The sequence below is a fragment of the Cyclopterus lumpus genome, chromosome 16 (assembly GCF_009769545.1).
Source record: "Cyclopterus lumpus isolate fCycLum1 chromosome 16, fCycLum1.pri, whole genome shotgun sequence".
NCBI lineage: Eukaryota > Metazoa > Chordata > Actinopteri > Perciformes > Cyclopteridae > Cyclopterus > Cyclopterus lumpus.
This window is the reverse complement of record NC_046981.1, coordinates 8,600,222-8,619,796: the sequence shown is the minus strand read 5'-3', so window position 1 is coordinate 8,619,796 and position 19,575 is coordinate 8,600,222. Positions and strand designations below refer to the sequence as shown.

Below are 19,575 nucleotides of genomic sequence, written 5' to 3'. Positions count from 1 at the left end.
GGGCCCCGTGGACCAACCATCTCATTTCCCCCACACTTTATGCTTTGTGAATGTATTAATTGTTTATTAAGCACAAGATTATTTAGTAGAATATGCCATGTAAGCATATATAAACCAAAGATAATGAAAGATTGAAAAATGTTAGTGGTTAACTAATACGTTTACAAAAGCTGTGTCGTACTCACGCTGCCACAGAGGCAGTGAAGCTTCGGAGACCGAGTTGGTCTGATGTTTACTTACTTACCTACTACACGTCTGTTTGATCCTTTAACTCATCTTATTTCATCTTTGCTATATCATGTCAGGTGTAGGAGTTTACATTTCATTTGCCTCTTTAATTAAATGTTTAATGTCACCACCATAGACATGTAAATGTATATATTTTACAATAACCAACTTATGATGCTGAAAAATATTTTATTGAATGCACAGTTTACACTGCTGGTCAATCCACGGTTTGCCATATCATGCAGACCAGACAAATAGTGCGTACAAAAAACATGAAATCAAACAAATAAATATTTTCTGAAATAAATTAATATGCGGATCCTGAATTTATATTGAATGTAATATAAAGAGAATCAACCATACACATAATGTTTAAAAAATAAGATACATATTGTTAAAGCATGTTTCTCACCATGTTCACTGTGGGCTTTAAAATCCAAAATTATAGAAATTAAATGTCAAGAACATAATGCAAAATTCCATTGACCACACTTCACAACACCTATAGCCTCGGGGCAAAGGTGATCATTTTCAGTTGACAAATAGAGAATAAATACTGTACGGTATCTTATACAAACTATACAGTAGTATACAGTATTGTTAATACACACTGTACATAAGCGAATGGCTTCTATTTTTCTTTCTCTACTTTTTCTTTCTAGAAGGTGCTGTAATACTTGTTTTTTCTATTGCTCTTTACTTTTTGGGACAGTTCACCCAAAGACTTAATTTTCCTTTTCAATATCTATACATACATTTACTGAGGATGAAATAGTTACGCTGTAGCTAGGTAGTATTTGGGGTTGTTGTGAGTCACCATTTCTTTGTTGTTGCTGAGGTTTTCAAATGCTAATTTCTGGTGAGTACCACACAGTTAAAACCAATATCTCCAAACCTCAACAGACTTCATGGTTAAACAATAGAAAACTGGACAGTGAGATAATTCTGCAATGTAAAAATAGAAAAAGAAAATAATGTGACAATGTTAAATATTTAACAATAACTTTCACTTTCTCTGTCATGTGATTCAGCTGTTGTGCATACACTGTTCTGATGTGTGCATGTCTTACATGAAGAAAAGTGTGCTTACAATATATAGGGCCGATGTTCTCTTTGGTTAACTCTGATGAAACAACCCCAGCTACCAGATCTTTAAACACCACAAATACAAAAAGTTGTACAATATCATGAGTTAATCTGCATTTCGATCACGTCACGTGATGTGAAGCATGTGGTTCAAAGCTCTGGAAAGGCTAGTCGGTAGACTCTCATTTCAAACTTACTGCTGTCAAGGTCGGGGATGAACTTCCTTGCCCAACACTCATTTTCTGTAGCTTTAAAGGTGGGAAGCACTTCACCTGCAAACAAACTCTTATTGCAGGCTGCTTATTCTCCACAAGGGGGAGCTGTTGCGTTGTTAGAGCAGCTCTGCGCCTGCCAACCTCTGCCATGTGTTTAACAGTCTAGCAGCAGCAGACCTGCGGATCTAGACATCCGTGTTTTTTTCTTACCACCAGTCAGCACAAGGATCAGTGACACTGTTGTGGAGCTATAAGCAAACATTTATGCATTTGACCTTTTTTCTGCTTATTCCCATCCATGGTGAGAGTTTCCTGATTGAGCGGCTCCCTCCTGTGGTCGGCCTGGATCATGCACCGTCCTCTGATTGCTGAGTGGGTCCTGAGAGATAGATGAGACAGCAACAGATTGTTTTCTTGGCAATTCAACAGTATGGCTGACACAGTGGGAAGTGCAGTACGAGCTGCACTCTAAGCACGAGGCTCCAGCCCGTGTGACAGTTCAAACAGAGTCTGCTGATTGTCGATGATATGCAGGTAATCGATGTAGGCTCGCGCTTCTGAGCTGCTCTTCTGGGTGATGCCATTACCTGGAGGGAAAGAACAAAGTTTACCTCTAAGCTAAGGCAGCAGCATCCAGGACAACTACTGCATCCGTACCATGCACACAGGTACACTTACAAGGGAAGTGCACTGTACATTTTCAACATATTCATATCATGTTGATGACCTGGTAAGAAATATCCTATATAATGCTGAGTAATGGCCATTAAAACAACCTTTTCTTTCTACGTAGGACATGCAGGGAGTTTGTGGAGGGTAAAACCAAAAAGGGAAATTATTCTGGACATCATGGAAAGGAAATTCAACCTGATTTTAAATTATGTGAAGACAGTGTAGTTAACCGATTTTGTCCACAGATTTGTTAATTTGCCCTGCAAGGAAAGAGGAAAGAGTGAGTACTGACCCATGTGATCTTTCTGACACTGCCGGATGAGACGCACTGTGTCTGCTATCATGTGCTGGAAATATAGATGGACACATGCTTCACCAAACATTACAAATGTGTATGTTTTCTGTGAAGAAGCATAACGGGTTCATGGACTCACCAGCTTTTCGAAATTGACCAAGTTGTCGTGAAATGTCTTGTTGCCTTCGTGAATGAACGTAATATCTGAAACAATCAATCAATCAATCAATCAAACTTGTATTTCAGACTCAAGGTCCAGATAGTACAAACATTAAATAGAATAACATACATACAAAATCACAAGTAAAATACATAGACCTACAAATGCCTTTATAAATAGACAGCTGTCTATTGACTGGTAACGCGTAACAAAATGAACATTTCGTTAGTTTTCACCAACAAGTATTTGAGGTAAAATGTCTGCTAACTACATGTCTAATCTGCCTCATGGAAATATTTCACAGTGCTCTCCTACCATAGTTGAGGGGTGTTGAAATGACAGAATAATGAACGCACCTTTCAGTAGCAGAGGGGGGAAGGGGATCTTTGGCGCCTTCATCTTCTTGAAGGAGTCCCTGTAGGCCTTGTGGTTCAGCGAGGGATCCTGTGAAGACATTTTCAAAACGAATGAGTGTAATGCTCTTGGGATGAAAGTGTGTGCCTGTGCATGCATGCGTTGCTCGTGGAATTATGGCATCATAAGAGACTAATGATCAACTAAAGCACTCTTTTGAAATGAAAAAAAAAACATCTGTTTGTTTCACTTTGTACGCGCCTAACCACAGGTTTGTATTCCCTGTTGCTGTGGATTCATTTAATTGTTTTTATTATTATTATTTCAAAACAGATATATATATATATATATATATATATATATATATATATATATATATATATATATATATATACATACAGTATAGTATGCACTCTCTGTGCCTGTGAATAGCTACTTACTGTTACTGTCTCCAGCTCTGAAAACAGCCGTTTGAATTTCCCAGGAATTTTCTGCAGAAACAAAACAAACAGGACTTGTTGTTTTACCAGATACTATACGTACTTCTACATAAAAGGTAGCTCAGATGAAAGGAGTAGAATAGTGATAAAAGCACATCCTTACCTCCCATGTCTGACCGAGGCGGCTAACAGCTGCAGTGTTCAGCCCCATTATAATGGCAAAGAAACAGTTGAGATTCCTCTGTGCTTTACAGCTATAAAAGAACAAGGGAGCACACGGTTCAGTCTCTTGCAGGGCCGAAGCTCCACAGCATGAAAGCAGATGCAGTGTATCGATCTGCCACTGGAGGGGGCAGCATCCCCATGCTAGTCTGAACATGTCCTCCTCAATATTGTTGGACTGCAATCAATACATGAACCAAAATGAAGAATGGCATGCGTAAAGCTACTAACTGGGCAGCGATCTTGATGAACTTCTTGATGAGTTGGACCCTTTTGCAGAGCGTCGGGCACAGCAGCACCTCGGTCATCACCCACAGCTGGACTTCATTGCAGCGCTGCAGCAGCAGCTCCAGCGCCACCGTGTGGCTGCTGCTGCTGTGGCGGCTGAAGGTGAAATAGACGAGTTCTTGCTGTAAAAGAAAGAAGACATTCTAGTTTAGCAGAGCTGAAGACGTGTCGTGTCTGACTTATTAGTGTAAAGTACTGGGGGATAAACCTCGTGAATTGACTCAAAGATGGTCCAGTCGAAGTTGGTGAGAGCGACGGCCACGTCCCACGTGTTCAAACTGAGCATGCGAACCGCTCCCTGTTGCATCTCTGTGTTGTCTGTGAGCGGGTTCTGAATAAGGGAAACGAGAACAACGACATCAAACACACGGCAACAGCATGGCCAGTTTGTCTTTAGACATCATGCCACCTTTTTTCATACTGGCAGTGGAGTTTTGAAGAAATGTAACGCAGTGGAGCAATGCTGCGTGTTGTCTTCTTCATTGTTTCTGAGCTGATGTATGCAATAAGTATGTGTGAACCAAGAGGGGACACTATGTATACAGTATGTTTAAAGAGGGAGTAGCACAGTGCTTGTGATGTTCTTACCAGGACTTCACCCAGATCCTTCCTGCACACATGCAGTCTCCCAACTGGTCGTAAAGAATCCGAGAAGACTCTGTCCTGAGGCCGCAGGAGGAGCCTACCTGCAGAGGAGAAGACATATCACAAATAGCAGAATAGCATTACAAATCTGTGAGCGTGCCATCAAGAGATAAGACTCGCTGTGGCAGGCTCCACTCTGAGGTGGCCGGTCACTTTAACTGATTCTGATTCATATTACTGGGCTGTGAATGCTTCTCTCTTTTAGCTGTTGTCCCCGGGGAGATATTTGGGTCAGCTATGTTGATTACAATCTTGCATTCATGCCTGCGCTCAATATATAAGTATAAGTATGAAATATTGTGAGGTGTGAAAGTATGTTGAGTTTTTTTTAGAAAAAAAACATTTACTTTCAATTTGTACTAGTGTTGACTGCATAGGATATATTATAACTTATTACACTTCAGAATCACATATTCTGATTTATTATTTAGACTGAATTATAGTGTTGAACACAACGTTTTTTTATAGAGGCTATATTTATTAATATCGAAAACAATGTGCACAAGACTACATATATTCTGTTCAGGTTGCCGCCATTGCGAGTGTAGTATAGTGCTGTAATGACTAGTTGTGGTTGATATGTACTCTAGCTGCTTCGTTAGCATGGTAATGACCTCCATTGTAAGTTACAGCCACTAACACCAGTTTCCCCAGTGGGACTTCCATCCTTTCTGCCAAAGCCTGCAGCAGCTCCTGGGCCACGATCCCAGTACGAGCCCTCATGCTTAGGAACGAGTCCATGGTAATATACACGTGACACAGCACTGTAACAGAGAGAAAATATTGTTTCAGTAAGATTAAATGTAAAATGCAAAGCGCTTACATGAAGTGCAGGCCTGCCCATGGCCGTATTTATCAGTTAGGGATCCCTGGGGCCCCCAAAGGCCCTCTGTGCATCGCGTACCCTTCAGCTCTGAGCTTCCAGTGCACACAGCAGACTAAGTTGCATTATACAACAAGAGACAAATCAGTTGTAAGTATAAACATTATAAATGGCACCAGGTTTTCTAAATTAAAACTAGATCGTGTAGCTCATAATGCAGGAATGGCCTTAAAGGTATTGTATTTTATTGGTGCAAATTTCTTTGAACACTTTCAGATAATCCGCATATCAGGATTGTGAGGCCCCTGGGAGTCTTGGGAATTGCTGTTTTGCATTGAGAGCTGGTGTAAAATGTTGATGTCGTTCCAGACTCAGACTCGAGCATTTAACCATTTAGCAAACCACCTTCAGCCAGAGAGAAAGCAGGTCACCTGCTGCCATCTCTCAAACTGCAGGAGTGAAAGAATACAGCAAGGCTGCTTCTTATTGATAAGGGGACCTTGGGCAGAGAACTGACTCAAAAGCGGTCCAGTGTACCTCAGGGGATCAACTGTAGCGCACTGTGTAGAGTGGCATTTTTGTTGGGCAAGCCTACTGAATAAGATGTGTCTTGATTAAGTTTTTAAAGACGGTGGATATCTTAAAACCTCAGCAGATGAAGTCAAGAATTGTATCTGGCCAGATAGCATGAAAGGTAACTGTTTGCTTAAATTGGGTGAACCCGCCTTTAAAATCAGCAAAAACTGATCCCAATATGACACAATTGATTCACAAGTTATGACTCAGACATTTGTCATTACTTCCCTGGAAAGATTCCCATTGTTCTACTGGTCAGACTAAATGTTTCCCCTCAACAGCTTTGGAAAGAGCATATGTTGGGAGGGATGTGTGAAGGATGCCACGTTTTACGACTTACCTTCCTTGGCCTCCCTCTGTGTACTTCTGGACTGGAGCCCGTTCTCTTTCAAACTCAATTGGCGGACAAGTGCTTTGCCCTTGAAAGAAGGGAAATGCATGGATTTTGACACATTAATATTACCTGAGAACACTTCGGGCATTTCGCTAGAACAACAGAACAATGTCTTTTGCAGGAAAATACGAGGACATTAGTTGCAACACCCGATCTAGTATGTCGAAGTGGGCAGCCAGCTTTGTCCAATAAGATCCTCTCTGTCGTAGTGTAAAGAGAGCAAACACAATAACTTCTCTCTCACCTTTCTTTGGGGGGAATATTCATCCAGCACACTGGAAAAGGAAGAAGATAAATATCAGTAACTGTACTTTTTCCTGAGGCTGCAGCTTTATCAAGTACAAAAACAACTTCCCCAGTCTATATAATCAAGGCCAAGTGAATGTACATATATATACTCCTCTGCAGTGTTTAGTCCATTATTTAAGGTCAGGGTCAAGGCGAAATTGGAGTGCTTTGTAGATTTTAGACCTTCCAATGGGATCCCTTCATTTAATCACCATATTCACATCAGTTACCTCTGGCTAGCATGATGGATAGCCCCATGTCCATTTTCATCCCTCAGCTTTTACTGGGCTGTGCATCACAATAGGCGTGTTGGCACAAAGCCTGCCCTGAGGGATCCCCTCCCGTTGGCTAGCAGAGGTCCTGCACTAATGAAAAACCTGATTACCAGTGTGTTGTCAAAACAGAGCCTGTGATTTAATTCACTCTCTTGCTCCTAAAAACACACACACACAAAAAAAAAACATGTGAATGAACTCTGAACTATAACGCCACAAGATGAGAGAGTGCAGGAGAACAAGTGGTATTTGATTCTTAAGCTTTCAGAAACAAGTGACTTGAGATTTCCTTTTGTGCCAGATGGAAGTTGATTGGAGCAAAGAACTGATTCAGTATTCCTTCTATAAAAAAATTACACTTTTAGGCTCCTCACTCGGCAGCAGATTGCCACAAACCGGGCCACCTTGTCCTCCCCCGGGAGGAGACTGATTGTGACGAGCTCATAAATAGTAGAGTATGTCCGTTAGAAACACCCTCACACAAAGTCCACAGTTTTAAAGGAGTGGGTGCTGTAGATCTCCCTCCCTGGATTAAACATGAATAAAGCCGGCCCCCCGATAATGGCAGCAGAGTCAGCTTGAATTATCCGCACTGGTTTCTAATGGGTGGCAGGTTGGAGCGTCCCCAGGGAGAAGATCTGATTGGAGGCTGTGGTGGAAGGAGGGGAAGGAGGACACGGGTGTGGCACTGTTTCTGGTGACTGGGGGATGTTTATGTTGTAACGTCTGAGAGCAATCTGATGCTTACTGTTATTAAACCAAGAGATTGTAGCGAAGTAACAGTTCTACTTTAATAACATTTAAAACGGAGATAATATGTTGATTAAGAAAATAGACGTACAGTACATAAATGATGCAAACATCATGTTCAAGAAGCACTTGTCTACAAATTAATCATTTAAACATCTAAGACTCCTTGTCTAATATCTAATGGTATGGTCAATCCACATAATTCATTATCTAACTTTTGGACCGAGAAAAGAAGGGTGGATGTAATAAGCTTCAGCTTATACCTTTTTGTTGATTGCTATTGTCTCTTTTTTGACATTGATTAATTATGTTGTGTCTGTGTAAGCACTTGGATACAATTTGCATCTTGCAAAGACAGAATTTGTGCCAAAATGTGTTCTCTGAAATGCTCATGTGGTCATCCTCTTGTTAGTGATGCATCGATCCAACTTGAAGCCAAGTATATTGCTCTGGCACTAAAAACTAAGTTGGCGGCCCGTCATGACTGAATTAATCTAACTAATAGCAGAAATGTGGATGTTATTATTATTATTGCGGATTTGTTAAGTTATGCTCAATACGCGTTCTGCTTATGAAGGTCAGTATCGCTGCTGATACCAATCCGGCAATGTGTATCAGTGCATTCCTACTGTGTGTATTTTCTATTTAGATTATGAATGAATTCAAATAATTGGAAGTAAGAAGCCAAAATAGTCTGTATGCTATATCGATGTGGGATTATACTCATGAGTTTGAAATTGTGTCCAATACCGGTAATTCTTACTTCTCATAGAAAGTGACAATTCTACAGAAGAGTGAGACAAATCCTTGACCAACATTCTGGTTAAGTCTGATCTAAATAGTTCTCCCTCCTCTGTTCATGATTTAGGAACGTAACTTGTTTTTTGTCAAGTTCCTGTTTTGTGGGCAGAATTAGTATCACAACAACAACACACACACACGCACACACACAGACACACACACACACACACACACACACACACACACACACACACACATGATCCTGATAAAGAAACAAGACACCTGCTAAAACCAACTGTTTCACAGATGAAAATCATTTAAGGAACTGAGCAAGATTATCCAGGAACAACACAGGAGAGAAAACAATTGATATCACATTTCCAAAATCATCATAATTAGTTTTTCTCACTTGCCTGTCTTGTCTTCTGTACATTTCTGACACTTTGTCAGTAATTCTCCAAATTCCTGTATTTCCTCAATTTTGGAGATTCGAGAAAAAGAGCTTGTTGACCTTCATATTTCCGTGCATAACAATCCAGAACACTGACATTACTCTTCAGTCTGTGAATGCATTCATTGATGAGACTAAATAAAGGCAAGCAGAGAAGCAGCTCTTTCTTTGCACTCAGTGACCAGCTGGTGTCTCTGCTTCATTTCAGAACTGCAACAGTCATAGTCATTCTCACTCTTGTACACACTCTGACTCAATATCAATAAATACATCAGTCTTCCAGTTTTATAAGTGATGCGCTCACTCACTGTCTGCGATGCAGCTGGTACAGTTTCTTCAGTTCCCTCACATCCTTCTCCAGCATTGGGTGCTCATTGAGATCATCCAACACGTAACGATACAGAGTCTGGAAGGAAATGTCAATGTTCATTTCTCCCATATTAAGTTCACCTCACAGACAATTTCCAGCCTTTTTTTTCCGACTACATTATATCCCCTACCTTCATGAATAGTTTGACGTGCTCGTCCTCCCTCAGGAAATCCTTGCAAAGGGCCATCCACTGTGACACCAAGTGCAGCACCTTCCGTTTCCTCTCCAGAGCCTCTTTCCCTCTGTATCGCTTGGTGCAATAGGTGGGTTTCAGTTAAGGCTTCAGCACAGATGGAGAGCGAGATCTATTTGCCGACATCAAATGCAGGCAGCATGAAGCATGAATAAAGCCAGCGTGGGTGTGATGTTGATTTAAGGACGGGCAGCTCGAGAGACTGTTGGATGAACACAGTTGAGTGAAGTGGAGCAGGTTTGACACAATGATTTGTTTGTATAATGATGTTTTTTGTATAAAACATCTAAGTCTGCCTGTAGCGTTCACAGGTTGTAATGTGGGAATCTTTACAATAATGTTCCTGTGAAAACCCCTGTGGTCAAGGATATTGCCCCAGCAGAGCTTGACATAGATCACTGGTTGACATGAACACTGGGTAGGTCAGCAGGACATCATCCAGAAGTATATCTGCAAAGACAAACACATGATTAACAATGGAAAAAAAGACTGCATAGTTTCTTCATAACTTTAGAAACAGTTCAATCGTTACTCGTTCCATTGATTTATAAAATATATAAGATATCTCACATGGGAAAAACTTAAAACAAGTTGAGATTATGTGCAGACCATCATACACAGTAAGTCAACATACGCCGTCTCATTAGGTTTATATAACGGCTGCTGGAGGGCAGGTACCCAAATGACCTTGACAACTGTAAGATTAATGTTTGCTGTGCTGCACGTACAATACCCTGAACTCTTAGTTGAGAAGGCAGCACCGTGAATGGACTTAACAAGCACTAAGTAGAGACATTTCAGAGGCGAGCATAATGTGAGAAACCTTTCAATGGCGCATTCTTCTCTCAGATAATTGCTTGTACTCCTTTATTCCATTTTGCTCCAACAAGTTCAAACAAGCCTTTACTGGCTTTATCTTCAATCTCACACATTTGCTATTGCCGGCTGTATCAGTAAAGATAAGTCAATAGTGTGTCTGTTGACTCTCTCTGACCTCTGATAAAGTCAGTTTTCATTTTGAATATCTCTCAGGAAAGAAAAAGCCATCTGATGTTGCTTAACCATCATCCTAATCAAAATCACACACAGAGTCCCTTTCTCCCAGAATCTCTTATTAAAGGGAAAGTAATTATTTTCCGGACATTACAGCAAGCTGTACAAATGCATTTCATAAATTGACATAAAAGCCGTTAAAATAAATCGTAAAAAGAAAGAGAAGGACAATAAGTCCAAGACATGATGTCTGGCCACAAGCAAAAAGCTTTACAAATCCTATTAGAGCCAACGTCTTCTCAGCCCCTTTGTAAGTGTGCCTAATGCCAAGAATTGTAAATTCTCCCCTTTAATTTCACACTGGCTTCCCAGGGCCTTTGTGTGCGTTCTGGTCCACAGGACTGCCTGACATCATTATGGTAATCCGTGCAGAACAGCTGTGGATGCGTCACTCACTGCTTATGAGTGGTTACACGCTTGTACATATGTAGTTTCCAAAAAGAATACAGTAACGCACCTTAACGCAAAGCCTGAAAAACAACACACAAAAGATCACCCACCTATATACTCTACTGTACCTCAACACACACACACACACACACACACGTACACGCACACATTCACATATTCACAAAGCACTACTCACTCACTCTGTTATGTATTTTCTCCAAGCTATCTCAACTGAAACACTTTTTCAACAGCGTATACACCACTCCCCAGGCTGTACACTCTGCAAGGTTTTTGAAGTTGGAAAAACTGAATAAATATTTAATTTTACGACCTAAAGTCATATTCTTAAGGTCTATTTCTTTTTGATAACACAGCACAAAAAAAACAGGGAACATCCTGCAGTGTAGATTTAATCCAAACAAATTTTGCAGGAGATGTGTTGACCCACAAACAGTTATGTATAAATTGTGTTGTATAAATACTGTGTAACAGTCTGTTGGGCTGATGTGTGACTCCTACACACCACACACAAGTGAATCTAGGAGAAATATGAACCTTCTAGTATTCTAAACTCTTAACGTTTAGTACTCTGAATCCTGATTTCTGGCACTGAAGCTAAAAGGGAATGGTGTTTCCTTTTCAGAGGAGATGCTGAAGGGATACATTGATTCACCTCGTCCATCTTCTGTGAAATCAATCAAACTGTCAATTACTTTTGCATTTCAATAAGTGCTTGTAAAATTGATCCCGGCAGCCTTTGAAATAAGCATGTTAATGTGTCACTTATTGGCTCAGTAAACACCAGAAGACTTTGTGTAAAAGACTTAATTTACTATGCTAGTCGTTAATTATACATTTGTAATCTTATACCCGCTCATTTAATGTGATGCTTTCTTCCCTACAGATAAGCATCAACATCCCTGCACATGGTGCAGCAGTAAAAGAGCTGAAACATCCTCTCATTACCAACACAAATGTCACATTCTATGTTTTTTGGAGCCGGCAGTGTGCATAATTTGTACAGAGCAAGAATCAATAGCTGCACTGAGATTGGGCACAGGGAAGAAGGCAACACTGAACTCTTGTGAACGCTAGCCCACAGAAGGAAACGTTAGCACTAAAGAGCTCCCCACTGTGTACAGACGACTGCAGTAGTTCACATTTGATTTCCCTTTAAACATGCCAGAAAAGTGCCGTCTTCTGCAGTAAGCTCCTCTTAATGTAGTATAGATGCAAGCAAGTGCTACCATGATGAGTTGGCATTGGCTTTCTAATGTGCTGTATAGCATGGAAGTCATGAACAAAGCATCAATAACCTGCTGTAACCATCAGTCAAGTTGTCTCTCTGAGCCATCCTTGAGAGGAAGACCAAACTCAGCTGCTTGGTGGATGTTCAAATAAATCTCTTTTTTCGATGAAATCAAGGATCCTTTGGTGTCGGGCCTCTGGTGAGCTGAACCTCCGAGGGCACACTCAGCACAGAGAGAGCGAAGGCCAGAAAAAGTCTGACTATTAAACATCAGTGCAGATCAATTGCTGTTCAGGACTCAGTTCATTCCTTCTCCTCCTCAGGTCTCTGGCTCTTTGACCCTGGGATATCGCTCAGCAGCATCCTGCCCTGGTCCACAGCCCCCTGTGGAGGCTTCACTTCAATGCACTCATTGCAAGATGAGCTAATGGTGAGTGATTCATCAACAACACACTGCCTACTGAACCCAAATGACATTAGCTAAAACGGTTAGGGTTTGTTGTAAATACACCCACTTTACATCAATATTAAATACTCAATTATAGCAATGAAATATGTGATTCAACATGAAACACAACTCTACTGTGCATGTTATATGCAGTTCCAACTGCAGCCACATCTCCCCAGAGGACATTGAGATCAATTTCATTCACTTTGTCATCAGAATGAGTAATGATCTCTAGTATGGGGTTAGCCTCCATCCCGATGATCATCTGTGGCCATCTCCAAGGGAAAATCTCCTTTTTCTACCTTCCTTGTTTCCCCTTTTCTCTGTGATACCGTTTCTCCTTTCTCGCTTCTATTCCTCCTTTGCTTGTCTAACTGTGCTCCCGCTCTCAATCGTCCTCTCCCCTCACAACATCTTTCCAGATCAATCAGCTGAGTCTCCTCTGCCTTGGCAACAGTGTCACATTATCATGTACCTGCTGGGATGAGAGGAAATGTGCTCATTTGTCGTCGCTGTGAGGCTGAACTGCAGAGCGCGCAGTCAAATACCGCATTAATCAAAAGATATGAGCAACATTTATGTCTGTCAAAGGCTTTTAAATGGCTCAAACTAAGAGGCATTATGGGAATGATAGAACATAATTAGCCCAGTAATATTGCCCAGAGGGAGGTTGCTGTCTCAGCTCCTCTGCGAGAGAGAAGGATGGTGAGGGGAGAGAGTGAAATGGAAAGTATATTTCAGTCTTTCGCTCTCTATCTATCTTTCACAAACACACATAAATATCTGTAGACCTGCATCAGCACACCATCTTAACAATGTAGTCATAAAGTTGTCTAGGTGCCATCCACTAACTAAATATTCTCCTATTTTTAATTTTAACCCTTTACATGGGTTACCCAACATGGATGAGAAAGGTGTTTTAGGACTTTAAAGCATACGCATGCTGACCTGACTCTTTGTTGGGTGTCGTCCCCTGGTCCTCATCCAGTGTCAGGTCACTCAGCAAGTGCTCCAGGATCTTCTCTGGTGTCCCTGACACCACCACGTACCTGTCAGACACAACAGAGTCAGTGGACGAGTCCTCCTCAATAGAGGACATAGAGCGGCTGCTGCTCCATTCCTCTTCTCCTTCTGTTCCCTCATCATCTATGTAGCGAAAGTAAGGGACGTCAAAGGTGGGCATTGTCACCGGCTCTGCCCGGCTGGTGCTGTCGCTGCTGCTGTCCACGGAGCCCTCCTCCTCGTCCTCCTCCTGCTCTACCAAAGCAGCATGCAGCAGCCTGCCCTCCTCCTGCAGCAGGTTCAGGGGCTGTGGCTGAGATCCCATCCTTGCAGAGTCCCTGTGCCCTCACACCGGCGATGTTGCCGTGGTTACTTCTGCATGCCCCCTTTACCAATCCATCCATCCATCCACCTGCAGCTGCTACAGCCCGTAGTCCACAGCTGGGTATCCCTCAAGCACACTGAGGTCTCCCGGTACTGAAAAAGCTCCTGAATTACTTGAATGGGAAGGCAGCTGGCAGCCTCACAGTCCCATGTTGCTCACTAATATGTATTTAATGTAGTCATTTATGTGTTGGGAGTTGTGATGTAAGCATGCCTGTGCTAGTGAGTGATCCAGAGAGACAGAGAGTGAAAATGATGTGAGGGAGAGTGCTGAGGGAGACAAACAGAGAGAGGGAGGGAATCTAGGAAGGAGGGGACTGGAGAGGCTTACCTCCTGTTCCTCGCCTCCACTCTCCCTCCTCCCCTCGCTGTTGCAGAGAGGGCTGGCTGCTCTGATGATATTCTCTGGAGAACCAGCACATCGTGGCCCCTCTCCCTCAGACACAGGCGGACTGCTTCGTCACTCTGGGGCTGGACAGGGAGAGAAGGGGGGAGGGAGCGAGTGTGTTATCACCAAGGAGATTCCCCTGTATTTTCTCCCACTCACATAAATCACCATTGATTTCCATCATAATACTTTGTCAAAGCAAGCACTGTAAATGAAAGAGAATTTCCATACATATCATTATTCAGTCCTTATCGGTGGAGCCCATTCAGGGATTAACATAAAATACTTTTTTTAATGACCAATTCCTATGTAGAGCCTATTAAATTATGGGTGGTGTCTAGAGACATTCTGTTTTCGAGATGTCCAAGGGTTAAACTCTGCACCATTCCAAAACTTTAGACTTGCATCTAAAATGGTAGACCATTGTTTTATGATCACCATGAGGTGCTTTAATGAAAAATGCATCCTCATATTGCCTACTGTCTTCCATTCTCTCTGTTTCTCTCTCTCTCTCTCTCTCTCTCTCTCTCTCTCTCCCTCTCACACGGTGCCACCCAATCACAATGTAATCAATCAAAGCCTCCGTGAAAGACCAATACAATTTTTATTTGTAAGAATTGTTTGAGTCTATATATAAGTCTATAGAGGGCTGGTAGCTGCTTGACAATGGAGGGTCTGGATCAGAGATATTAGTGGGTCTGCATCAGAGATATTAGTCTTAATGAGGAGTAAATTGTATGGTGCACACATCCTGCATCAGCTACTGTAACACACACACACACACACACACACACACACACACACACACACTGTCCTCAGCCATCAGTCAATGCAACACAAGCCTCTGTGCCTGCAATTAGCCAGACAGACAGACTGGAAGTGGTTGCAGTTTTCTGCCCTAATTGCTTTTTGCAGAGAAGCATCTAAGACCCTTCAGTTAAGCTTGACTTCCTGGCACATTAACACTTATCTTGGATCTGTGGACAAACATACACAAACAGACATGCTGTAGATGCACAACACATACACTGATGAACGCATTAACGTAACATGCAAACGTGCACAATATCCCATAGAACAAGACACAGACACAGAATTCTGTCCATCACTTGGCAAGCCACATTTTAGCAATAACATTTCACACTTCAACAGTGACACCTATAAACAGCAGAGATGCTTTCACAGCTTCAGAAAAGACCATTAATGTTTGCTGGCAGTTCCTTTACTGCTGTGATATATATGAGACATGTTGACAACTTGAATTGTTTCCTTCTTCATCGTAATATAATCGTACATACACGTATGTGTATATAATAAGTTACGGGTGTGTCCTGTGTAATAACAGACTGTATTGTCCTACAGGACCTATGACGTAAAATTAGGGGCGTGACAAAAAGCAAAAAACTAGAAAATTGCCATAAAAGGAAGGCTGCACTGACTAGCTTCCTGGTTCTTGGGGAAAAAAGACATTGGTAGTTACATCTCTATCAAGAGGTGACGAAAAACACATTGTTTTTGTCTGACTAAGCCCGACAGCAAAGCAAGTTGAATTCTTGACTATAATTAACAGAGTGTCTCAGTGAACTGTTTACGGGTCAAACAGCAAACAAACCTCTACACACAATGAATTATTGATCCTGCCTCTGCTGCTTCAGGCCACTTCTCAGTGTGCCTGGGCTTTGTGGTTACCAGTGTCATCCTAAAAAAAACACAATCAGGCCTCTTGAGTGGGAGTTCGTAATGAGACAGAGTGCCGGGGCCATACAGTTTCCACCCAAGCCCGGAGGGGACCTCGACTCATAGTTACCACCAAAGTCCTCCCGACATGGACACTGTCAGCAGACGAGTAAACACTACTTATCGGGCCTCTGCACAAAGACAAGTCCCGCCAAAGGTTTACTGTCTCTTTCGGGGTTCCGATTGCATTCTGCTGGCTCGGGGGTCACTTTCTGTCTGCACGTCACTGTGCTGCTGCAGCAGTTCTGGCACGCATGGTATGGGACACTTAAAGAGACCTGGAAGGTGTCAGCCCCGACAGGGTGCAGATTGGACTAAATTCCTCTCAAGGAATAATGTGGATCAAACAGCACGGGAAGATGAGGAAGAACAAGACCAAAGAAGAACCCTTTGATGCAGACGCATTTCATTATCTGCAATAGTAATTAGTTGAAATTCCTGGGTTAAGCTCTGATAATATGATGTAAACAAGAGTATGTGCAAATTATGTATAATTAATGCACACATTCTTTTTTTTATGCTTCATGCACAGTAGCTCTATGTTCTAATTAGATGGTTGGAGCAAAGGAAAATAAAGTTGGTTAAAAAATGTTATGTGAAGTTTAAGAAAACTTTAAAATGCAATGGACCCAGAATAATCCAAAACAGTGAGTATGTGATTGAGTGATTCCCAAAATGAAAACTGTAAACTATTACATTTAAACCTAATGGGCTTTTAAATTAAAATGAATAAAAATGACATTGTCTCTTCACCAGAATATCTGATACATTTTCACAGACTTGCAGTCTACCATGTTTCCTCCAGCTGTGATTTAGCTTATTTCTATCCATCCATCCATCCATTATCACCCGCTTATCCGGGGTCGGGTCGCGGTGGCAGCAGGTTCAGCAGGCCGACCCAGGCCTCCCTCTCACCCGCAACACTTTCCAGCTCATTCTGGGGGATCCCGAGGCGTTCCAAGGCCAGCCGGGAGATATAATCCCTCCAGCGTGTCCTCGGTCTTCCCCGGGGCCTCCTACCAGTTGGACGTGCCCGGAAAACCTCTAATGGGAGGCGTCCAGGAGGCATCCTGACTAGATGCCCGAACCACCTCAGCTGACTCCTTTCGACACGAAGGAGCAGCGACTCGACTCCAAACTCCCCCCTGATGTCCGAGCTCCTTACCCTATCTCTAAGGCTGAGCCCGGCCACCCTACGGAGGAAGCTCATTTCGGCCGCTTGTATTTCTATATGCTCTTAAATGTCTGGGCTTAGATATTTATACAAGTCACATGTAACACAGTATATGCATTGTAGCATCATTGGATTACTATATTCTATAATCTAGAAACACTGCCAGATAATCTCACATAATCTTAATATTTCTACCTAATGCCTACATCACATCATCTTATCTGGCCATTACCGCTAGGATCATATAAATGAAACATGCACACTTGCCATTGGTATCGTATATTTCTATATGAGACACAGTGCATGTTACTAAAACAACACAAGTAAAACATAGTGTTGTATTATGTGGCACCAACATCATACGCAGATTTGCAGTGGTTCAGTGCGGATGAAAAGTCATTATATTGAATTTCAACATTGATAAAGAGATCTAACCTTGTGTTTGCAGAAAGGTTCTGAGACTCAATCCACTGGAATCCACCCTAAAACCACACAATGTCTTGGCATGGTTGGTCTGGCCAACTTTTCTTGCCATTGTTGTTCATTTCAGCACACAGACACAGCTGGCAGGAAGGGAGAAGCTGAGCCCACCATAAGGTCAGCCAATCAGATGTCTCCTACGCAGCCAAAAGGCAGGTGATGTAATGTTTTTTAAAAGTGTGCAAGCTGAACTGAACATTTACTACCTGTATTTAGATGTTCAAGGGTGCTGCCATACTGATAGAGACAAACAGTTGTCTGTGCAAATGATTGTAATGCATTCTACAATATGCTGTTCTATTCTTACATCTCATTGGCAGCCGTCTCGAGACTTTTTGGTTATTTTGAATCTCAGTGCGCTATTTGTAGTCTGGATAGAATCTAAATGACACCATTTATCTTCAGAAAAAGCAGAGTACAATGGAATAATCACTGACTTTTCAAGGATGCAGTAGCTGGTTAATTGAGCAGGGCTCATCATGCCATAAAGAGGACTATCTGATAAGCGGCTTGACTGATGTTCTCACTGTGACAAGGCCATAGATAGCTGTTCGGGGAACTGTATATTAAAGAGTGCAGCATTTCACACTAAGGCTGTGGTTCTGGCTATTTATAAATATAATTTTTTTTAAGTTACATAATATGTACAGTATATTATAAAAGTGACTCTTCCGACTGCAGCAGTGCATCTCACCTCGCTTGTCCTCTCTGAGCCCTTGCTTTGGTTCTGCAGGAAGCGGCAGCCATCCTTGGCCAGTCTCTGGACCACCTCCAGTCTGGACAGGTCCTCCTTGTCTTGCAGGATACACATGTTCCCCGTCTGCAGTGCAGGGGACACGGAGAACATGTACCTCAGGCCACAGTCCCACGACATCGCAGGCTCACAAACAACTGACTAGGCAAAACAGCAGGACTACTGCCTGTGAGCTCAGACTACTCTTTTAAAAAAAAAAGAAGAAAAAAAGTGGAAGAGCAGGTGAGGAGTGTATGAGTCTTCTGTCACTGCCGCCAAACAAAAACCCAGTCCCCACACAGCTATGGCTTTAGCATGCACATCAAATGGACTCCAGGTATCTGTGCGTGCTTGGCTTTACTGCGAGTGAATGACAGACTCCCTCTCTCTGTCCTTTGCTTGCTTTTTTACCACTGAGGAGGGGAGTGAGTTAGGAACATGGAGGCTTCAGGAAACATCTGGTGAACCGGACAGCCCAAAAAAGGAAGTTTCGAAATCTCCCGAAAGCAGGAGTGAGTTTCGATTCAGGATTGGGCAGGGTACATTACGCTGGAGGGACAAACACTTGAGAGGGTGAAGATGCATTATGTGTGTGGTAATTGAAAGAAATTTAGAAAAACATTCTGAACTGCACAGAAAACCATTTTGAACTGCTTTCAGTCTGAATGAATACAATCCAATAAACTAGTGTCACCTACAAGCAGCTCCTAGAGCATACAAATGTACATTGGTAACCGATAACAATGCCTTTTTTGTCCCTAACAATGCTGTAGTGCACTACTTTGTTGTATACAGTTGTATCTTTTCTTCTACCATCACTAAGTGTAAAATCACCGACTTGTCAAACACTTGCTAATTAAATGGAGCTTGTTAGTTGCTTAAAGTAGTTACAGAAGCACCAGCGTGAGCCTGCATGTATTGACCAATGTAAAGCAAGGACATTAATCTCCCCGTGAACACTTTATCTATTAGTGTTATATCTTTTTCCCCTCTGTCAGCAGTGTGATGCTTGACTGGGTCCTTGCAAAGCCATTCAATTGTGCTGCTGTTCCAAATTGCTGATACTGCAGA

General features: G+C 42.1%; 1 protein-coding gene across 4 annotated transcripts; it reads right to left on the bottom strand.

The window, feature by feature from the left end:
- Positions 1–397: 397 nt before the first annotated feature.
- LOC117745406 (rap guanine nucleotide exchange factor 5-like) lies at positions 398–18,892 on the bottom strand. 4 transcript variants are annotated; one of them, XM_034553702.1, is made up of 18 exons: positions 18,466–18,892; positions 14,324–14,463; positions 13,555–13,655; positions 9,838–9,916; positions 9,404–9,536; positions 9,212–9,309; positions 6,643–6,673; positions 6,345–6,423; positions 5,220–5,369; positions 4,549–4,646; positions 4,169–4,291; positions 3,904–4,082; positions 3,614–3,704; positions 3,451–3,501; positions 3,013–3,100; positions 2,636–2,700; positions 2,494–2,548; positions 398–2,116 (listed from the first exon to the last, which is right to left on the bottom strand). In XM_034553702.1, exons 1-18 carry the CDS (start codon positions 18,643–18,645, stop codon positions 1,998–2,000), a joined length of 1,860 nt encoding a protein of 619 aa, XP_034409593.1. In that variant the 5' UTR covers positions 18,646–18,892; the 3' UTR covers positions 398–1,997. The 4 variants fall into 4 exon arrangements, with proteins under 4 accessions (XP_034409593.1, XP_034409595.1, XP_034409594.1 ...); XM_034553704.1 differs by lacking the exon at positions 18,466–18,892 and adding an exon at positions 17,727–17,874 and having other exon boundaries at positions 13,555–14,085; XM_034553703.1 differs by lacking the exon at positions 18,466–18,892 and adding an exon at positions 17,727–17,874 and having other exon boundaries at positions 13,555–14,463.
- Between the last annotated feature and the right edge of the window lie 683 nt (positions 18,893–19,575).